The sequence below is a fragment of the Acinonyx jubatus genome, chromosome A2, assembly GCF_027475565.1.
Source record: "Acinonyx jubatus isolate Ajub_Pintada_27869175 chromosome A2, VMU_Ajub_asm_v1.0, whole genome shotgun sequence".
NCBI classification, from domain to species: domain Eukaryota; kingdom Metazoa; phylum Chordata; class Mammalia; order Carnivora; family Felidae; genus Acinonyx; species Acinonyx jubatus.
In genome coordinates this window covers 81272867-81296931 of record NC_069383.1, presented here as the reverse complement: position 1 = coordinate 81296931, position 24065 = coordinate 81272867, and the positions used below count along the sequence as shown (strand labels likewise).

The 24065-nt window shown below is 37.0% G+C and overlaps 1 protein-coding gene across 8 annotated transcripts in view; it reads right to left on the bottom strand.

Annotated features, from left to right (window-relative positions):
* CACNA2D1 (calcium voltage-gated channel auxiliary subunit alpha2delta 1) overlaps positions 1 to 24065 on the bottom strand; it is a 487283-nt gene that overhangs the window by 366346 nt on the left and 96872 nt on the right. For all 8 annotated transcript variants that reach the window (XM_027071753.2, XM_027071754.2, XM_053218537.1 and 5 more), the window contains exon 3: positions 14570 to 14686. In XM_027071753.2, coding sequence (XP_026927554.1) covers positions 14570 to 14686 — 117 coding nt within the window. The remainder of the gene's footprint in view (positions 1 to 14569; positions 14687 to 24065) is intronic.

Genomic DNA, 24065 nt, shown 5'->3' with positions numbered 1-24065 from the left:
TATTCCCTTACAAATTAGCATATTTAATCCTGGCCTCTGTGTTTTAAGGAAGTTGGAGAATAAGTATTAAAAAAAATAATAATTTTAGTGCTCATTTACTTTTGAGAGACAGAAAGGACAAAGCACAAGTGGGGGAGGGGCAGAGAGAGAGGGAGACACAGAATCTGAAGCAGGCTCCAGACTCTGAGCTGTCAGCACACAGCCCGATGCGGGCTCCCACGAAGTGTGAGACCATGACCTGATCCAAAGTCAGATGCTTGACCGACTGAGTCACTCGGATGCCCAAGAATAAATATTTGATAATTTCCACAATACAGGACAGAATGAAAAAATAATAGAAAACACATCTATATATATAGGGAAGGAAAAGAATTCGGGGGTCCTTAGGCCACAGAGCTTAGCATATTAAAAACTATAGGCTTTGGGGTACCTGGGTGGTTGAATCAGTTGAGCGTCCGACTCCTGATTTCAGTTCAGGTCATGATCCCAAGGTCATGGGATCAAACTCCATGTCAGGCTGTGCTTTTGGGCATGGAGCCTACTTAAGATTCATTCTCTCTCTCTCTCTCTCTCTCTCTCTCTCTCTTCCCCCCCCCTCCCCCCAATCTCTCCCTCTGCCCCTTCCCCACTTGTGCTCTCCCTTTTTCTAAAAGTTAAAAAAAAAAAAAAAAGCATAGGTCTTAAAGAGTCAGAGATACCTGGGTTTAAAACCACTTCCATTTGATACTCTGAGTTAGATGATTTTGGTTTTGTTTTGGTAATACCTCTAATCTTCAGGCACAATAATGTATCTGCCACATAAGGTTGTTCTGCAGCTTAAATTTGTTGACATATAACAAACTGAACACAATGCCTGGCAATAAGGACTCCTCAGCAAGTGAGAATCATTGTTAGTTGCTAAGAACACTAAGCTATGATGAGTTGATGGTTCTTACCACCCTCAACCCCTGCAACGCACACACACAAACACAAAATGAGACATTCTTGTCAGGAGAATGTCACTGAAATGCAATGCACACAGAGAACAGAAAACAAAATAGTTTTAGATTAGACAAAGATGTGGATGTGAGAAATGATTTCTTGAAAATCAAGCTAAGTGGCAATAACCAAGTATTACAATTGTGGCAGTTTCATCACTAAAAATATTTGAGAAAAAAACAATACCCTCCCTTCACTTTGGTGGTTTAGACATTAACCTGCCTGAAAGGAAAAGGCCAGAAAAATGAATTCCCAAAATTCCTTCAAGATTTATGGTTCCATGACACTTTACTTAAATTAACAGGGCTGTCCATCATTCTAATGGTAAATTGTGTCAGGGAATTTTAAGGAAGACACAGCTCATCGTTGCAAATGTAGTTCTTGATTTTATCAACTCTAAAAAGATTATGGAGAATAGATTTTAAAAAAAAAACACACAAAAACTCCTGTGTATCAAAAAACAAAAAGCTGGGATAGCCCTCTTATAATGGGCTTCTACCTGCAAGTTAGTAAAAGCTAGAAAATGAATTCACCAAAGAAGGTTTTAGAGTTTATATAATTTGTGGTAGGATACTAAGGGGTTAATGGGTAAAAACATGAAGTAAACATCACTGGATTAAGAAAAAACAAAGCTAAAGACTTTTAGGAATTGAACCACCCCCTGGAAGTTCAACCCCATACATGGCTAAAACAGTGCTTACCCTAAACACTACTTGATCAGATTCTCTCCCAAAGGATGGCATGCTACAAGTTCCAGCTACAGATTTTATGAATCAAAGAGGGTGGCCTTAGATTAGCCTGTTTTCTCTCTATTGATTTTTACACAAAACACCATACTAACACATTTAAACCAGAGGTTTCTATCTTGCTGCTGGGATGCGTTTGCAATTTTGTAAAACAAAAGTAGAAAGAAAAATGTTTTTGTTGTTGTTGTTTTTTGGGGTTTTTTTTTGTTTTTTTTTTTTTGTTTGTTTGTTTGTTTGTTTTTTGCCTCACTTTGAGATTATCTTTTAACAATCGTCAGAGGTTTCATCAACTCCCAAGTCACCAGGAAAAGATCGAGGACTATCATCATGGGAACAGCAGAGGACGAATCCCACGTCCCGATTCAGTTCCGCCACTAATGGATTACCTGTGTGCAAGGGCTGGCCAGCCTCAGGAGTGTGCCACCTGTGCAGTCAGATAGGCCCCACAACTGGTTTATCGCTCTGCTGCTGCCATCTTAAAATTCTTAATCACTTTCGAAGCAGGGCCTCACATGTTCATTGTGCACTGGGCCCACAAATATTGCAGTCTTTTCTAACTATATGAGCTTTGCAGGTCACTTCTTGCATCATATTCCCATTTCTTAAATGTAGTCAACATATCCAACACTCCCTTTCACACTGATTTTTTTCACGCTCTATGTTATTAGAGCACATATTTACTTTGGTCAAATTATCAGTAGAGTAAGGTTCTTACTGATACCTTATTTTTTTTTTAAGTTTTTATTTTTGAGGGGGGTGGAGGGAGGAGAGGGGAAGAGCAGAAGATCTGAAGCGGGCTCTGCGCTGACAGCAGAGAGCCCGACGTGGAGCTCGAACTCCCGAACCATGAGATCACAACCTGAGCCGAAGTCGGACACTTAGCCAACTGAGCCACCCAGGCACCCCTCTTACTGATACTTTAAGTGTTACTTTCAGATCCTATGGAATTAAGTCAATGGACTATGAAAATCACATTTTCAAAGACATTCTTTTACTGCAAAGAGACTATCTGTTGTCCAAAACCTTCCTTGTTTGAACACCTTTCACTAAAACATTAGGTCCACTGTATGTCATTAGTGTTGCTCTGTATCTTAAAGGTGTATTCGGCAACTATCTCTTTTTCAAAAGTGTCTCTGTTTAGATAGTCACTTAGTGCAGACACTATTTCATTGAAAGAGGGAGGGAGAGAATACTCTCTAGCAATGAGCACTTAATGACAGAAGGTACTGCCTCAAAACACTTCACTGCTACCCTTTAAATAATATATTAATGAGAGCAGCGTACAATAAAAATTAAAACACTGAGTGTGGTACAGAATACCAGCACAGTTACAGGTATATGGATCTGTTTCCCTCTTAGTGTAATTTAAGAGGTCCGAAACACAGCACTTAGTGTTTCCCAGCCCAACTGTTTAGCCCCAAATTCCTATCATTGTAATTATATTAGATTTAAAAATCCATAAGGATGCTTCTAAAGAGTGTAATCTGAGAGAGGAACTGTGGCGGCATAGCTAGGCATTTCCATTTGGCACGTTATAAAATGGCATCAAGAAATACAGACATCACCCATTGAAGCCAGGAATCTACTTCAGAAAAATCTGTTATTTGGAGTGAAAATTCTGATGGTCTATCATTTATTACGCTGAATGAAAAAACAATACATAACGTATTTGTATCAATCCACACCCCAATCAACTTTTTAAAACTTAAGTAAAACAGTACAAATGCACTTATCAAATGCCAAAATGCACTGAAAAATATAAGAAACTCTTAGAGTGTGAGGTGCTGGAAACACCGCTTCCTGATGAAAAGATAAATAAGACTGTTAACAGACAATCAGCCCTACTTGGCCAGTCAATGCCAACAGAAAACACGCACCTCTCCTTGGTTGGCGCCTGGCCTTCTCTTCAAAACATCTACACAGGATTCTGATTTGCTACTAACTGCATTTGGAATGCAAATCAAGACTCGTCCCAGATATCACATTATTTTAAAAATATTGAGTTTGGAGGCTGTAAATATAAACAGTTGCCTTACAGGCATCAGCAAAAAAGAAACCAAGTAACAAAAATATCTTACTGAGAAATCTATCCACTCTGTGAAAATTGGATTTCAAAATTCAAGAGTCATTCTATTGAAAATACATTAACTGGAAAGACATTCTGCAGGTTATGTATGTCTGTATTTTATTTAGTAGATAAATTATACTTTAGGTATGTGTTAGACGCTATAGGGCAAAAAATATATATATACATACGAAAATGCTAACTTTACTGTAGTGAAATCTGAAGGTATCGTGAGACCCATTAAAGGTAAAATGTCACTTTTAAAGAGAGATCTAAGTTGACTGGAAAAATGACAAATATACTTTGGCTAAGATTACTGAGATGTCACATAGGTGAAAAATATGGTGCATAGAGCTAAAAGCTATATAACCTAAAAACAAGAAGTCAAGCCCATCTCATTCTATTTAAGACTTGGTCAAGACACATATTTATTTATTTACTTACTTACTTATTATTTTTTAAGTAGACTTCACACCTAGCATGGAGCCCAATGCAGGGCTTGAACTCACAACCCTCAGATTAAGACCTGAGCTGAAATCAAGAGTTCAGATACTTAACTGAGCCAGTCAGGTACCCCCAAACCACTAATTTTTCTGAGTTTCAGCTGATGCACTATGAAGGTTAAATGAGTTACTGTATTAGTTCTTTAAGTGGGTTTGAATTATTTGCCAGCTGTGTAATATTGAACAAATTTTTTTAACTTTATTTATTTTTGAGAAACAATGAGAGAGCATGCGCACACAACCAGAGTAGGGAAGGAGAGAGAGGGAGACAAAGAATCCAAAGCAGGTTCCAGGATCCAAGCGGTCAGCAAAGAGCCTGACATGTGGCTCAAACTCACTAACCGTGAGATCATGACCTGAGCTGAAGTCGGCTGCTTAACCAACTGGGCCATCCAGGCACCCCTAAAACAAAAATTTTAAATTCTCTAAACTTTCACTTTCTCATCTATAAAATGAAGACAATTCTACCAATTCTGCAAAATATAAACTATGCTGGAAATCTATGGGAAGTGCCTACCAAAGTGTTGGGAATGGACCAGAGCAGACATTCAGTAAGTGCTAATTATCAATGTGCTCACCACTATTAAAACTCTAAAAACCTTCACACTTTTCCATCTAAGTACCCTGCTCACTCACACATGCCTCAACCTTGTTATCACTACAATTCTCAACTTCTCCAATTTCCACCATTTACACAATTTCTCGTTTCTCTGATGTTCCCTATAAACTTACACTTTATCCACATGAAAATGTCTACTCTCTTGAAGCCATAATTCTTGACCATTACAAGACCCTATGTATTGTAGTTCATGACCTCAAATATTGCAACTACTGTTGACTACTTTTTAAGTATCCTTGATGTTTATAGAGTATCTTCTGCCAATCCTCAACCCAAGATGGATTTGACATGTTTCATCTACTACCACTCATATTGTGCCAAGCCTTGTTAGAGAAAGCTGATTTGACTGTGCATGTCATCATTATATTGAAGGAGTAGGACTCTACATACATACATACAAACATACATACATAAATGAAAGCCATGTTTTGTTCTCTTTTCTCTTCTTCTTTAAAGTAAATTTTCTTGGGACATCTGGCTCCATCAGTTGAGCATCCAACTCTTGATTTTGGTTCAGGTCATGATCCCAGGATTATGGGATGGAGCCCCGCATCAGGCTCCACACTGAGTGTAGAGCCTGCTTAAGATTCTCTCTCTCTCTCTCTCTCTCTCTCTCTCTCTCTCTCTCTCTCTCCCTCCCTCCCTCCCTCCCTCCCTCTCCCTCTGCCACTGTCCCTAGCTCATGCGCTCTCTCTCGTTAAAATAAAATGGAAAAAATAAAAAATAATATTAATGTTCTCTAGACATTTTTCCCTAAAACACACACTGAATCTTGAAAAGGTCTTGATGTAGATCCCAGCTGGCTGTATACACATTTTCATTAAGGGTACATTTCTTATTCCCTCTTGCAACCAGGGATTACCAAATGAGATGGACACAGAAATAACAGAATGGGACTTCTGGAATCTCTTGAGCTACCTACATACCGATTTCTTTTTACATGAGAGAAAATAAACCTGCAATCTGTTTAAATCTCCCATTAGTTGGCTTGTCTATTAATCATGTTTGAACATAATTTTAAGCCTTACAGATTCCATAACTTTTCCATTCAGCATTGTATATATGACTTTGATATCTAAAAACAATCTCAGCTATTCAAGTAACATATCTAATCTAGGTTAATAATTAAAAGTCTAAGCTTAAGTTAAAATGTATTTGTGTGTCTATGTATGTGTGTGTATATAGGCACACACACACATATGTATGTGTGTATATATACATACATATATGTGTATATATATGTATACATATAGTGGTATGCTACTCAGGGATCAAAAACAATGAAATCTTGCCATTGGCAACAACATGACTGGAACGAGAGTGAATTATTATGCGAAGTGAAGTAAGTCAGTCAGAGAAAGACAAATATCATATGGTTTCACTCATATGGAATTTAAGAAACACAACAGATGAACATAAGGGAAGGGAAGAAAAAATAAGATAAAAACAGAGAGGGAGGCAAACAATAAGAGCCTCTTAAAGACAGAGAACTGAGGGTTGCCGGAGGGGAGGTGGGTGGGCGGATGGGCGAAAGGAGTGATGGCCAATAAGGAGAGATTTGTTGAGGGGCACCTGGGTGGCTCAGTTGGTTAAGCATCCCACTCTTGGTTTCAGCTCAAGTCATGATCTCGTGGTTCATGAGTTCAAGCCCCACATCAGACCATGTACTGACAGTGTGGAGGTTGCTTGGGATCTCTCTCTCTCTCTCTGCCCCTCCCCTGCTCACTCTGTCTCTACCGAAATAAGCAAATAAACTCATTTTTTTTTTAAAGGAGGGTACTTGTTGGGATGAGGACTAGGAGTTATACGGAAGTGATGAATTACTGGGTTCTACTCCTGAAACCAACAATACACTGTATGCTAACTTGAATTTAAATAAATAAAATTCAAGAATAAAATAAAAAGGACCATTTATAAATAAAGTCATTAATTAATTATGAAATGAAATGAATTTGTAATGAATTTGAAAAAAACTTTTAGGTTAAGGAGTGTGGGAGATTTCTATTTCCACTCTCTGAGCTATTCCTCCTGATTCCATCTGGACTCCTCCCCCACCCTGCTTACCAGCTCACAGGTGCTAATTTTAGCAACAGCACTAGGAGAAGCTAACAATGGAAGGCCCTTTCTTGACTATAATTATGTGTCTGTCCTCTCTGGGAGTTGTAAATGTTCAACACAGACTTGTTCCCCTCTTAGGGTGCTTTCTGCATTGTTTGCAGCAATGCAGTTCACACAACTGCAATGCCACGCTTCTGCCATTTACACCCCTATCCCTCAACCTACATCGACCATTTTCCTGTTAAACTGGCTTTGGCCTTGGCAGGAAGCCCTATTGGATCGAGTCACAGACCAGCTCTGTCGTATAATGCCCACCTCTGCTTTAATGTGTGTGTGTAAGCTTGTGTCTAATGAAGACACCTTTCATTGCTTAGCCACCAAGCTGGTGTGCTGAGCCTCAGCGCTTCATTATTAGCATCCAGAAGTATGTATCAAATCCAAATAAATACAAGTCATCTCAACTGTGCAAGACAAATAGTAGACTCCCAGGTCCCTTTACCACTCAGATTCAAAGGGATGTATATAAGCAATCTGAGTAATCCTCTCAAAGACATTTATACTAACCCTAAAGAGAAGAGTAAGCACACTTTTCTGCTGGGAACACAGAAACAGCACATTGTGTATGTTTCCAAAGTTAGTTCTCTTATTCTCCTCAATCTGGATAAATTTATAACCTTAAGATAGATTTTGAACTAATGGTCAACACAGACAGACAGACAGACAGACACACACACACACACACACACACACACACACACACACTTTCAGAGAGCTCTTTCAAATTCATATGTAGCTTAGGACCTCATTTTTAGAATACGAAGGTATTTTATACCTTCTGTTCTTTCTCAATGTTAGGAAAGCCCTTGGTTTCATTTATCAGCCATTTAACTTACCCACAGGAGAATCCTTTCACTTTTTCTTACTCTGATGCCCGAAATCTTTAGTATGGTCCTCAAGACTTCCACAGCCCCTTCATTCTTTGCATAAAACATTAACTTCTACTTTACCAACAGACATAATCATCCAGTATGACTTTCAGATTTTCTCTATTTGCAAAGTCTCTATTCATATTTAATATCGCTTTGGTCTCAAGTGAAAAATACCAGTATGTTTTCAAAGATAAATTGCATGACTCTGATCTTCTCTGTGCCTGCTTTTCTGGAATCAACCTTCAACATTCACATTTTTTTCCTATTCTGAAATGTCATAGATTCCTTCCCTTCTGTCTATAAACATGTTTTTATGTCCTCCATTCTCAAAAACAAACAGAAAAGAAACACAAAGTCTTTAATAGTACTCCATGTTTCTCTTTCATTGTCCTACCAAACTTCATGAAAATGCAAATTTCTTGTCAATTTCTCACTTCATAATCTCTTTTTAAAACTGTTGTCTTTATTCTGTTCCAATACATTCTAATGAATCTGTCATGACAAAAACAAACTAATAACTCCTAATACCCAAATACAACACACTTTTTATTCTTCAAGTCTCTGAAAAATTTCACATGTCTTCCTGAATCTCTTTACCATCAATTTGGACCAATTTTTCTGATATTTCTTCCTGTATTTCCAAGTTAAACTCTCTTAAGGTAAAGGCCAGGAATCAGCATTTTCAGCAAACCCTAGAGGCATTGCGAGAAACATGAAAGAGACAGAAGTATGAGTTCAAAAAAATGAAAACAATTTGATCAAACAACCAGGATCTCATCCTTCCAGAAAAAAAGACCCTACTTTAATAGTCATTGAAAACATTTGTCATTTTGTTCTTTTCATTATCTAATCTTAAAGTCAGTATCAAGGTTGAAAGAAGAGCTGGGCATATTACAGTATTCAAAGTTTATAATAAATTGGAAGTAGCTTTAATTAAAGTTACCAGGACACCAGAGGGAGACAAGATACGCCCTAATTGGAAAAGTGTCACTACAGAAATTCAATTATTATAACCTTAATCCTATTTGCTTTGAGCAAAATGTCTGGAAACCTTCATTGGTTCAGCAGATGTCCTTGGCCTGGGCAGGATGGTAAACCATGAAACCACTGACTTCATTCACCTCTATGTTTCAGAAGGCACCACTGGAGGTTGAATCATTTTGCCAAAGAGCTTTCTCCCATGGGCTATTCATGTACAGTTGCAGATTTTTCGGCCTAGATTAGGCCAAAATAAATGTTGATAACAATGTTAAATGATTCATTGTGGTTTGAGTTTTTTTTTAGGGGGGGGAGTGGAGAGGGGTGGGCGTCACTTGTAAACATTCTTTGATTGGAGACTGTTTAAGAATAATCCAATAATGTTAGGATAATCATCACACAGCCATTTTCTGAGACAGAGATGTAACAAATGTCAGAAAAACAGTCATGTAGTAGATAATCTTAGGAATAAGATGGTTTAAATAACCAGTGTGGGTTTAGAGAGGGGGGAAAAAAAACCCAACTGTAGTCAGATATCCTCAAACTGAATTCCACCACCACCTCATTTTATCTATACAAGCCTTGAACAAGAACGCTGGTCATGTCTGAGTTTCCTCATTTATAAAATACTTATTGTAGATATTGAACATGCCTACTTCATAGGATTTCTATAAGAGCCTCATGAATATCAATCATCAGATGCATGTTTCTCTATAGTCACGAAGACAAAACCAAACCAAAACCAACAACTCTTTAAGTGGAAAAGTCTGCTTTGCTATAAGAAAGATAGTTTTAGGGCCAAAGCAACTAAAAATTTTTATATTGGTTTCTCTTTCAGCTCTAAGGTTGGTTGATGGAACAGAGAAAATGACCACAGCTTAAAATGAGTGTGACTAAAAAGTCAAAATCAATGCTGAAACTGAGAAAAAGAAAGTACTGGTAGAAGTAGCACAGAGTTTTACATAAACAAATGTGAGAAAAACAAAAAGGAATAAAATATGTTGTAATTCAGTTTTAAATCAACAGTTTGTAACAGAATTTAGAAACTAAGTTAAAAAAACATAAAATCTGTGTACATGTATGCACAATAAACTTTATCACGGATACTAAAAATTAATCATTTCACTAAAATAAATAAATGAAGGAAGGAAGGAAGGAAGGAAGGAAGGAAGGAAGGAAGGAAGGAGGGAGGGAGGGAGGGAGGGAGGGAAGGAGGGAGGAAAGATGGACTCCAGCTGCCATTTCCTTTAAAATAAATGCCAAATTATCAACTATAAGCTGTTAGGAAATTTCTTTAGTAGATATGTGAGAAAAAAAACAGTTCAATTTACTTCTTTTTCATAGATTTTACATTTATAACATAATCTCAAAGACACCTTATGTTGCTCATCTTGATACGGAAGAAGAATAAAGGTTTAAAATCTTTTCACATTCAAATAAAAAAGAAATTTTTTTCCTTTTTTTAAAAAAAAAATTTAACATTTATTGATTTTTGAGACAGAGAGAGACAGAGCATGAACAGGGGAGGGGCAGAGAGAGAGGGAGACACAGAATCCAAAACAGGCTCCAGGCTCTGAGCTGTCAGCCCAGAGCCCGATGCGGGGCTCGAACTCATGGACCGCGAGATCATAACCTGAGCCGAAGTCGGACGCCCAACCGACTGAGCCACCCAGGCGCCCCAAGAATTTTTTTTTCAATACGGTATTATTTTACTTCATTGAGTCAATTTCTGGAGATGGCTAATTGATCTAGAAGTCACTAAAAAAAGTTCATAGCCTTCCAGAATATTCTACCAACTAAATATCCAATTCCTAGTCAATCTGAATGAACAGTAATTTATAGCATACTCCCTAGCCTTCATTTCTTCCGCTTTATGATTGTATACTTTTTTCAGGACAAAGGATATACTTATGTGTTAGGTAAGAATGCAGATCTTGAAGTCAGACACACATGAATTTGAATGCTCTCACATTCTAGCTAACTCAAAGAATAGTTCTTGTACCAGAAACATTAGCACCACCTAAGAGCTCATTAGAAATGTAGCATCTCCAGCCAGGTCTCCTGAATAAACAGGTACATTTTAACAAGAGTCACAGGTGAAGTAAATGCTCATTAAAATTTAAGAGGCACTGGCATACTCAAGTTATTAGATAAATTTCCTTGAGCAAATTAGAGGATTTCTCAAAGACCCTGTTTTCTCATTGAAAAAATGAGACTAATAATGATGTCTAGAGCTAAGTATTATTATGAGAAATAATTAAATAATGCCACCAGTAAGCACTCATAAGGTCTAACTGTTATTAAATTTTATCATCTCTTTCCAATTTGTATATTCATTATTTTTCCAGTGTATTTACATGTGGAATTATATTGGCAACCCACCCAGATAAATTAAAGAAAGCTCTTTTAGTCAAAAAGTCTGACTATAAGCCTACCATAAAAATAGAAGTTAATTAATAATGCCATCTTGCATTCACTTCCAGTACAATGTAGCACCTGTTTTTCAGTTGGTCGCAAAACATTTCCCTTTGATATAATGTGTTTTCTGTTTTTGTGGAATCAAAACAGTTAAATAAAGAATTTAGTTTGAAAACAAACATGACTCTTTCTCTCTGGCATAAAATCGAACTAATTCCACATTTAATTAGCCATTGTGATTTCTAGATTCTGCCATTCACACACTTGGGATAGTCACTGATCCCCACAGGACTCAAATAATGTACCAGGTGTCTAGAACTTCAATTCTGAATGACAAAAAGAAAGTCACAATAGGCTCCATTTTAGTCCAATTAAGGCAAGATACATCCTATTTCATTCTCTGACCTTTTTTCATGAGACTTTGATATCCAGATTATCTGCTTCTTACATTTGGAGGAAAAATGTAAGCTGATAAAAATCAAGATAATTAGAATCATTTTCAGCTGTCAGAGAGTAAATATTAATCACAAGTAAAAAGTACCTATCTTATTTTTATTAAATAAACTTTTATTGAAAGCACATTTACATGTATAAATGATGTTTAAAAATGGTATCCACATACCCCAAATGGAAGATAATAACACTTTTAATCTTCCAGTAATGAAAGCTTATTTTACCATGGATAACTCACTGATTTATTTCTTAAAAAAGTAAATGTTTCAACTTTGGGCAATATGGCATTTCAAATATTCCAAAGAGCTCTCCTGTTACATTACAACAGTATCTTGGGTATTTTAAGAAACAAAGATTTATAAGTGCCAAAAAAACAGGCAAAATTTCTGAGTGCCAACATATATATAAAATAAACTAAAGATCTTGATTGTTAGTGATAAGTAAACAGGAAATTCAGAATTGTCCTGGGACAAATACTTGTAACACTGCTGTGATTTATAGTCTAAGAGAAACTAAACATAAGCTCAAGCATTATATCTAACAGAAGACGTATAGGAACTTCACAAAGAAATTGTAAAACTCTATTGAACGGAATAAGAACATGCTCAATGGAAACAATAGCATATTTATAAATAAAAAGACAAAATATCATAATGATATCGATCTTCCCAATTTGGTCTGAGTCAATGCAATCAAAATCCCACTAAAGATTTTCTTGTATAATAACATGATGAATCTAAAACTTCGATTAAATGGGAAGCTTCCAGAATACTCCAGATCCTAATGAAGAAGAAAGAATATGGTGAGGGACTGGCTTACCAGGTATCTAGCTTGATGACTGGAGCTCATTAGGGTTATGCAAACTAATAAATGGCCTTGAGAAAATTGGTTAGAAAAAAAGTTAATTTCAAGGGCAAGTGAACATTATATACTGACATTAGTTGGTAGGTGGAATAAATAAATCTGAAAGAACTTTTTAGAATGGGATATAGAACAAATGTTTATAATCTCAGCATAGGGAAAGATTTCTTAAAATATATGCCCTAAAATACGAATAACTTGTTAAAAACATGACTTTGACTACACTAAAATTAAGAACTTATTTTATCAAGATATACCATAAGGACAATGAAAGACAAGTCCCAAGCAAGTCAGAAAAAGATATTTCGGAAGCCTGAGTGGCTCAGTCGGTTAAGTGTGTCCGACTTCAGTTCAGGTCATGATCTCACAGCTCATGACTTTGAATCCCATGTTGGGCTCTGTGCTGTGCTGACAGCTCAGAACCTGGAGCCTACTTTGGATTCTGTGCCCCTCTCTCTCTCTGCTCTTCCCCAACTCACACTCTGTCTCAATCTCTCTCTCAAAAATAAACAAACATTAAAAAAAGATTCCTTAAAAAAAAGATATTTGCATTATATATAACTTAAATGAATCACTATCAAGAATACATAACGTACAAATTAATTTAAAGAATTAAAATACACAAAAGATCTGAACAGATATTTCACTGAAGAAACAAAACTGGTGAATGAATATAAAACAAAATGTCTGCCTCATTAATAAGAACCAGAGGTACCTTTTACACGCATTTGATTGTCTATAATTAACCAATCTGGGCACCTGCATGGCTCAGTTGGTTGAGCATCCGACTTTTGGTTTCAGTCAGATAACGATCTCAGGGTTTCATGAGTTCAAGCCAAACATCAGACTCTATGCTGAAGGCGTGGAGCTTGTTTTGGATTCCCTTTCTCACCCTCTCTCTCTGCTGCTCCCCCATTTTCTCTCTCTCTCTCAAAATAAATAAACCTCAAAAAAAAAGGTTTTTTTGATAAAAAGAGGTGTGACATCACCATTTAAAAAGTTGTTTTTTTTTTTTAATAAAAAGACATGTGATATCACCTTTTATTGTCCAGAATATGGATCAAAGGAGATTTGTATATAGCTAGTGGATGTCTAAATTGATACAACTATTTCAGAAAACAATTTTCATACTTTTGTAAAAGTGACTTTATGAGTACTCTACACTACTAATTTTACTGTCATGTATATAACACTCTACAGATATCCCTGCATGTATGAACCAGGAGACTTGTTCAAGAAAATTGAGTAGCACTATTCATAGTAGCACTCATCTGGAGATGATTCAAATAATAATTTACCGACAGAGAATAAATGAACAAACTGAGATATATGCTCATAAAATATGCTCATACTATTTAAATGTGAGTAAGAGTGAATGAAAGCTACATGCACACACCCAGATAAATCATACAAACATAACGTGGAGGGAAGACAGCAAGTTGGGAATAATACACAGCACAACGTGGTTTTAATAAAGCTGGAAAACAAGCAAACCAATAATCATCTTGTTTCCCAACACATCTATGTGAGGCACATCTATTTTTAAAAAGAAAAGAAATGAGTCATCAGATATTTGTATACTGGCCACCTCTGGCAAGGAGGGAGGGTGATCAGAAAGGAGAATGCTACAAAGGCGGTTTTATGAGTGTTGGCAATATGTGTGGCTTTTATGTTGTCTAATAGATTTAAACATTATTATTATGCATCACAACTTACATATGTATAAAGAGATGTCTGGACCAATTAAATATACTGTTCTTATATAACAGAATCCTCTAACATAAAAAATAAACCAATAATTAGAAATAAGGTTCACAATGAAACTATGATATCTCACCTTTTAGGAACATATTACATGGACACAGTATCCAAGGTAAAGAAAGCATACTGAAGAAAATAAAATATGAAACATAAACAAGTAATGGAAAATAATAAAATGAGCAGAGCCCATTTCAACTCACCACCAGGGCTTTGGATCTGTTGCTGAGAAGTTTCTCAATATCCCTGGCTGCAATTTCCACCAGCTGCCGTGCATTATTTGGTTCCACAGTATACAAATCTTGATACTTCTCATAAATCTGCCGGAAGGGAAAAGATAATTAATAACTGCATATGTGGTTCTTAAGTTCACAGAATGTATTTTAAACCATAAACAACCGATTAGAAAGACCCACTCTTTCCTTTCTTCATTTTGATCTTTTTGGAGTTTGGATGTGTCAAAAGTATCTATGTAAATAAAAATCCACTGCCAGACCACGGGTTTGCCAAAACAGCAGGTCATGTTAACAGCTGGTAGGAGATCTTGTACCCCAATGATCCGTGTATGAAATTTTGTGACTTGAAATTGTACCTCCCCTAATTCAAAACCTGGTATTAACTGCCAACAGGATGACGATGATGATCATCATCATCATTATTTTAAATCTTGCTGCAAAACACTGGAAGGGAAGCCCAGGAGGTCAAACTTGGAGGATGTGTACAGTGCGCAAAGGTAAGAGGAAGGGGAAAGAAAGAAGTTTTCGAAGGAGACTTCCCACTATTACCGCTGCTCAACGGCTACAACCGTTGAGGTCAAATTGTATGCTGCTGAAGCTCATGCAAAGAGAGAGTCAGAGAGGGAGGAAGAGGAAGACTGAGAGACAGAGCATGAAGCTCATGCTAAGGCTCATCCAGGTAATACACACAGCTTTATTACACAGAAGAGTTGAAGATCACTGAGGCCTACGTTAAAGTTTGGTTAGAACTGTACTAGTGCAAATAATTTTTATTAGCAGACTCAATCCCTGCAGTTTTGTTTAGATCACTGAACCACACTATGCTAAAAGTAAGCTTAGGCAGGAGCAGCAGACTATAATTTTGCCTCCCATCAGTGTCTGTGCAAGGATTTCCCTAGAGTGGCATAAGAAGCACCTGGTTTGCAGAGCCTGTGCACTCCTGGCAGAGAGAAAGAATTCGAGAAAGGTGGGGGAAGGGAGAAACAGCGGCCATGCTTGAGGCTGCTGGGCTTAGCCGAGGAGGAAATCCCTTATGTGCCCAACAGATGGGCTGCACATGCATGACTAAACCATCTTTGAAAGCCAGGGCCTGGCAGGTTTTTACAGTCTTATGAGACGTGAATCCAGGCACATGCAGGAACCAGTTCAACCCTGCTTTTGCTGGCAGAACTCCAGCTTTCTGCAATACTACCAACAGGTTCTATAGCCCGGTCCAAGCTGACCACGGATGCCACTGATAAATACTGGTTTCAAATATACACGGATGCATATGCTAACATTTATTACAGAACACATTAGTTTTACATGAAGCCTTCATTCTTTTAAATGATTCAAAATTAATAGTTTTAAAATATTTAAGTGAAACCTTAATTCCTGAACTTTTTTACTTAAACTCTGAAGTTTTTCTAATACTTGAAGTTTTTTTTGTTTTTTTTTTGTTTTTTTTTTGTTTTTTGGTAAGTTTATTTATTCTGAGAGAGAGAGAGAGGGAGAAAGAATCCTAAACAGGCCTCACACTGTTAGCGTGGAGCCCGATGCAGGGCTTGAATTCACAAAACCGTGAGATCATGACCTGAGCTGAAATCAAGAGTCAGATGGTCAACAGACCAAGCCACCCAGGAACCCCTAATACTCATTTGAACTTTGACCTTGTAGATTTTTCATCCCAACTATTCAAGGCACAGTAGTCTACGCTTATAAATTCCCCATATTTAGTTTTGTTTGAAATTCCTGCATATTACTGGATTGCTTACACTTTCTTGCTAAGGGGCATATTATTGAGTCTTATTCTACAGACCAGGTTGTCCACAAACAACTCCATCCAACCTAAGCCTCTCTCTTTCATTTTAGCCTAAGATGACATCCAGGAACACAAACTCCTTAATAGATTAATTGATTGGGGAAACAAACAGGTAAGCCTCAACATCGCTGTAATTGATCCAGGACATTTAGTTCTTTGCAGTAAAGCCAATAAAGCTAATTGGCGTGAAAGGCAGTTGTGCTTTGTACCATTAATATTGTGTTCGCTTCTGTATGAAGTCTGACCTTCTTCCTATGGTACAGGGACTGCAACAGAAGTCAGAGTTGGGAGAGATTAGTCCCAAATACACAACCTGTACTTCACAGTATGCACCACACACAATGTCACTTAAGTCACTACCTACATCATATGCCAGATATCTTATAGGTTCTTTGAAGGATGAATGGATTATGAATCAGAAGTAAAAATTCAATTCAAGTATACACAAATCCTCTCAAATATATACACAATATTCTCTCAGATGGATTCTATAGTAATTTTTAAATCCTTAGGGGGAAAAAAACAGTATCTAACTTACAAATAAACTTTAAATAAATGAGGTCAAGGAAGCTGAAGTCTACAGCCCCAATATAAATATCCTGTTGTACTTTTTAATGTATAAAACCACATTTGAAATGTTTTCTTGGTGATCAAAATGAATTAAGACCATATAACTGCCCCACCAAAAGAAGTAGTTCTTGTTTCTGGTCTTAAAGAATGTAATATTCTTTGTTGTTTTTGTTAGAGGTACTGCGAAGGCTCTCAAAAACTCTCCTGGTATATGTTTAGCAAAAAGTTTTCAGAGGAGAAGAGTTCAGTGGATTTTTAAGATTATATGATATATTGCTATAAAGTACCTACATTTATAATTCTTCCCACCACTAAATAAAACCCTATTTCTACAATATTTAGTATGTTAACAGAGTTGTTTTTTTTTTTTTTTTTTTTTTGCTTTTGTTTTCTTTTTTAAACAGAACCTTGGGGAACCTGGGTGGTTTAGTCAGTTAAGCATCCGACTTCGGCTCAGGTCATGATCTCATGGTTCAAGAGTTTGAGCCCTGTGTCGGGCTCTGTGCTGACAGCTCAGAGCCTGGACCCTGCTTCGGATTTTGTGGCTCCTTCTCTCTCTGCTCCTCTCCTGCTCACATTCTGTCTGTCTCTCAAAAATAAATAAACGTTAAAAAAATATATTAAGAAAAAAAAAACAGAACCTTAAGTATCTTTTCTTTTTCTCTTCCTGTTCTTTTTATCTTTTTTAAAAAATAATTGTCTGTTTCACCATTTTATCCAAGCTCTTTCCAGGAAATAACTAAATAAATAACTAAATAAATAAAACAAAAGAGCGTAGTATAAATAATTTGGGTTTTGCCACCCAACAGAGGTCCATTAAAATCATATGTCAATTCCTCATATGCTGTATGACACTGGCTTCCATTCCTTCTACTAGAAAGAATACATCACAATAAAGAGAATCCTAGACAGGATGTTTTCCCTCCTGATACACTAATATGCTTTAATTTTTCTATAGTTCAAATTCTCTCACTTCCATCCTTGCCACAGATTTTAACAGAAAAATGTACCACCTGTACATTCTTGCTTTCTTACAATCTTAATTAACTGGGTTTAAGGAGCATTCACTATTACATTTGGAGACAACAGAGAATATGGTTTCCCTTCCTTTTTTTCACTGGAAACTTCTAAGTGTCTTTGTTCCAAATCCATAGTGCCCACATAATCTCTAGAAGGAGAGTACATTTAAAAATAACCTCTTGGCACCTGGGTGGCTCAATAGGTTAAGCACTTGATTTCAGCTCAGGTCATGATCTCACAGTTCGTGGGTTCAAGTCCACTTTTGGCTCCCAGGGTTGGAGCCTGCTTGGGATTCTCTCTCTCCCTGTCTCTCTGCCCTTGCCCTGCTTGTGTGCGCTCTCTCAAAAATGAACAAGAAAATAATAATAAAAATAAAAATAACCTCTAATATCTAAAAAGTGACACCACTCAATGATATAATTGCTCACTGAACATATAGAAATGTTTCAGAAATCATAAGACTTACTACACAGATATCCCAGAGATGCTTACTGAAAGTGAGGTACGTTTCCAGGTTTGCGATGACCTAGAATATCATATTAGCAATCATTTTTAGGCATCTACTCTATACCACTCTGAGGTGTTTCACATACATTATCATTTACTAACTTTAAGAAACTTAAAAAGTACATTGAATTAACTACCGTGTTAGAATACTGAAATTCAGGCTTTGGAGTTATCAGAGTAGAGACAGCTTGGGTCCCCAATTTCACATCGTGAAGGAGCAAACCACTGCCCAGAGTAGTAGAAAGGAAAATGGTAACATGGTAGGTTTAGGCAAAGTGAGTCTGCAGTGCCACTCTATACCGGAGATGTCCCTTGGTTTCAGCAGGATGTGGAGAAATAGGAAAGATTGTTGGAATGAATAAGAAAGGGAGCTAAGAATTAATCCCTCTGCTAGAAGATGGCCTCAGGGCAGGATCAAGGGAACCCCAATGCAGAAATTGAGGGATAGACAGTGGGAAGCAGAATCCCAGCTGAAGAATGATGGTGCGACGCACCCAGACTCGAGGGCCCTATGCAAGCTAAGGAGCCTGGCCAAGTTCTTAGTAGCACCCATATTCAGTATTTATAACAAGAGAACAGAAAACAGCACATACACTGCACATCTTGTCACAGGTTTCCCCTTGTGCCCAGGTGCCAAGGAGTAAAGTCAAGAACATTAGAGATCATGGGAAGGCAGTTTAAACAAAAGCTTCAAAATGGCAGGACTAAATCTTTTTCCTTTGGGAGAGAGAATGGCAGATCATGAAAAAGTTCTCTACAAGGAAACAAATTCTTGCGTATTAAATCTTAAGTATGTATAATTTTGACCACCCCTTCCCTCAGTACTTGTACATTAACTTTCCTCCCATGGAACTTGTCCGGAATAAGCAACCCAGATTTCTGCCATGCCCATAGCCATCCTTCTGAGAAAAGCTTTCCTTGTGACAGTCCCTAATGAAAGAAGAGTCGTAGGTATTTCCTGACAAATGGGTAACAATATTCTAATGTATGACCTTGCCTTTGGCCCCTGGCCAATCGCATCAGAACATATCAGATCTAGAAGCTGCCAACTTCTGACTCAATAGCCTGTGAGGAAACAGGTACAAAAGATTTGTACAAGCAGTGACAACATACTGAACCAATCAGATTCTCTCACCACAGGACAACAGTTAGGTCGATCAAAGGCACAAACAGCAGAAATGACAAGACTAGTGGAAGGAAAGCAACAGGCACCTACCAGAGTGACACAAGTGATGGCTATGGTAGGTGGAACACTAGGCCCCCCCTCAAAGGTATCCACACATATATGTGAATATGTGCTGTTACATGGCAAAGGGGATGTTTGCAGATGGTAATGGCTCAATCGGTTGAGTGTCTGACTCTTGATTTTGGCTTAAGTCACGATCCCAGGGTGGTGGGATCGAGCCCCACATCAGTCTCTACACTGAATGTAGAGCCCATTTGGGACTCTTTCGGATTCTCTCTCCTCTCTCTCCTTCTGCCCCTCTCCCCCATTCACACTCTCTCTAAAATAAAAGATAAATATTAGAAAATAAATTAATGCATTAAATTAAATGGAAAAGAAAGAGGTTATCCTGGTTTGTTCTGGAGGGTCCAATACAATCACAAGGGTCCTTGAAAACAGAAGAGAAAGATGGGACTGTACACAGGAAACCAGAGAGATCGCAGCATGAGAAGAAATCATTCCAATGTCGCCAGATTTGAAGACGTTGGAAAGGGGCCATGAGCCAAGGGAAGGACTTCTGACCCACAGGTTGTAAAATAATACATTTGTGCTTTAAGTCAATAAGTTTGGGGGAATGTGTTACACTAATAATAGAAAACTAAAACAATGAATTAGTTGTGAAGAGCTCCAGCTGAGAGGTAACAATAATAATCAGCCTCTGGATAGTGATTCTATAATAAACTCCCAAGTGAGTCATTCTGTCAAAAAATAAAAATGCTAAGAAAGACCCCATGCTTTGAAGGTTGTGATTAACATTATTAATTACTACTTTGCACCTTCATTTCATTACTCATTAGATTCATGTCATTCATTTCAATCATTCTGTTGAGAAATGGGTAAATTCTGTTCAACTTTACAAAATAATGAAATTATCTCAGGACTCCAACAATGACCTTCACAATAACATGGGATTCTGAGAAGAAATTCTAGAGAGAAAAGCTAAAAATATCAAAATAGATGTGCACACATTGTCCAAAAATATATATGAATTGGATGAATAAATATGATCCTACCTCATAATAATGAGGGATGAAAACAAACTGTGACATGACTCCCATGAACATTCTAATTTCACTGCCTTTTCTGGCTAAAGGGAGTAAATTCAAACATCTTCAAGGCAAATGCAGGTAGGAAAAGAGATGCCTTGTCACTTCAACTGCTTTAGATACTCACAAAATCAATTTCACTTGCTTTTACTTGAATTTTGCAATGTGGGATGGTTTGGTTATATGGGTTTTTTCTTCTTTATTAAGTGTTCTGTGGGCTTTTGAACTACTTGTTCCCTAGCAACTAAGAATGTCTTGTTTCTAAAAGATGTATTAGCACAAAAAGAATGATATAATGTTCTTTCGTGGTCACTTTCAAAGATCAAAGTTCCCTTACCTTAAGAAATTTTGCAATGATTCACAAGTATAACAAAGTCTTTCTTTTTATTTATCATAAGTTACATCATCACAGAAGCGGGCCAATAGAAAGGGATGTTCAGATATGTCAAGAGTCCTTCATGTCAGGTAAAGAGTAACTAGCGACACTAGGTCTGAATTTGTCTTAGAATATATTTTACCAACAACAAAGAAAAATTTTAGAAACCCTACCTTCCTCTGTTAAAAATTAGCTGTTAAAAAAATGAATGTTGCCGAAAAAAATATGCAATATTTACTAATTAGCTCCTGATCTCTTCAAACACTCCCTACCTACTCTTTAATTAAAACAGTAAACGATGCAATCTCATAAATAAATGTCAAGTTTTTTTTAAATGTCTCACTCTTGAATACTCTTTAGTACACTGTCAGTTGTGTTTAACACAATTAGTAAAAATCGCTTTAAATTATAGCATTTTGTTTCCTTTCCCCTATAACCTATCTTTCTGAGATAGGCTACCACCTTTGAACTTTTTTATGGCTGGAGATTTTTATTTGACTACCTTTTTTTTTTTTCCAAATTGTTATTGAAATTCTAGTCAGTTAAACTACAGTGCAATGTTGGTTTCAGGGGTACAATTCAGCGATCATTTACATACAACACCCAGTGTCCATTTTGGCTACTTTCAAGTAATTGCAAACATCATCTAACATTCATAGTTTATTAAGCATCACATTTGTTATATATTTCATATTTCCTTTAACCAGAATGTAAATTTCAAGAGGACAGAGATTTTGTTCATTGGTACACCCCAGCACATAAAACATGGTCTGCACATGGCCAGTACTCGTATCTACTGATGGCAGGCAGACAACACCTAAATGGTCATCACACCCTAAAAATAGACTAAATACACAAAAGCAAGATAATGATCAATGTGAAGATTATTAGTGTTCCACTTAAGAGGGAGAGAAAATTGTGCTGTCAGAATTCAGAGTAAAATAAAATCACATGGGTTATAGTAGTCAAAAAGATGCAATGATAGCCACACTTTGAGGGAAATATATATTAATATGGGGGGAAAGAAATCAGAATCTGTGTGATACAAGGAACTATTAGAAAATACAGACTGAAAGGCAAAATGAGACACACTATCAAGGAAAGCTATAAAACTCAGGGTACTGGTTTATACCATAGAATATGGTCAACTCCAAGCTCTATTGCTCAGAACTTCTAGTAAAGTTAATTAGCACACAGCAAGAATTCAAAATATAACATAGGCCTGTTTACTATGAACCTCAACACACACACACACACACACATGTGCTCATGTAATTATATACATATACGCACATATACATATATAATTGATCATGTTTGGGGGCTCCTGGGTGGCTCAGTTGGTTAAGCATCTTGACTTCAGCTCAGGTCATGATCTCTCCATTCATGAGTTCAAGCCCCGCATCAGGCCCTGTGTTGACAGCTCTGACAGAGCCTGGAGCCTGCTTCGGATTCTGTGTCTCCCTCTCTCTCTTCCCCTCCACCACGCTCACTCTCTCTCTCAAAAATGAATAAACATTAAAAAAAATAAAACAATTGATCATGTTCTTGAATTTATGGTGCATATTTTTCTGATAACTATACCAAACCAGCATTCAAATAACAAACACAAGAGTTCAAAATTCTTTCCCTACTCCTTCCATATGATAAACTTTTCAGCTGGGACACTATCACATTTAAGATGAGACATTACCTTTAAGAAGAATATTTAGGAAGAATGAAATCAGAATTGGAGAATGTTCCACAGTATATCCTGCTACTTGCCCTAGTTCCTATTAACGAGTATTTAATGGTGACACTCTCCAGCTTGCATTAGATGGCAGAAGGACCAGAACAAGTAACAAGCACAAATATGCCTGGGCTTTCTCCAAACTACACATCAGAACAGGCGATAATATTTAACTAGAAGGTTAAATACAAGGGCTCATTCCTGGAACACAGAAACTAACCTACAACAAAGACTAAATTGAGTGAAAGAAAGAGAAAGAGAGAAAGAGAAAAAGAGAGAAAGAAAGAGAAAGAGAGGAAGGAAGGAAGGAAGGAAGGAAGGAAGGAAGGAAGGAAGGAAAAGAAAGAAAAGAAAAGAAAAGAGAAAAGAAAAGAAAAGAAAAGAAAAGAAAAGAAAAGAAAAGAAAAGAAAAGAAAAGAAAAAGAAAACAAGAATTCTTCAGATTTTATGTTGGAGACATTTCATACATAAGGTAAAGAGTAAGTTTATCTTTAAGAAGGCTCAGAATTAGAGGTGCCTAGGTGGCTCAGTCAGTTACACATCTGACTCCTGATTTTGGCTCAGGTCATGATCTTGCCATTCATGAGATTGAACCCTGCATCAGACTCTGTGCTGACAGCTCAGTACCTGCTTGAGATTTCTCCGTGCAGCTCTCTGCCCCTCCCCCACTTGTGCATGCACGCATGCTATCGCTCAGGCTCTCTCTCTCTCTCTCTCTCAAAAAGAAATAAACATTAAAAAAAAAGAATATTCAGAATTTTTTTTAAAAAAGAGTATTCAGAATTAAAACAAGAAAAGCATTAAGATACATATAATAAGAAGCCACCTACTTGGGTTTTTTGTTTGCTAATTCCAGAGATAACATTAACCTAGCCTCTTTCACTTTGCATATCTGGAGCCACATATGAACTGTGTGTGTGTTTTGAGTAACAAATTCATAAGCAATTAAAAGTACAAGAGATCATACTAGATTCTATTAAAACTAAATTAAAAAATAATTAACCATAGGCTGAGTGAGCTGCTTGCTTAATGTCCCTAACCCCAAATGACCCAAATTCGTTTTACTGCCAACAAAATAATTTTTAAAAGCAGCATAGTTTAATTTGCTCTTAACCATTATACTTAACAAATGGCTTTTCTAAAGCAAAACTGCTACCTATCAATGCTGATAGACAACTTTACAAATTTA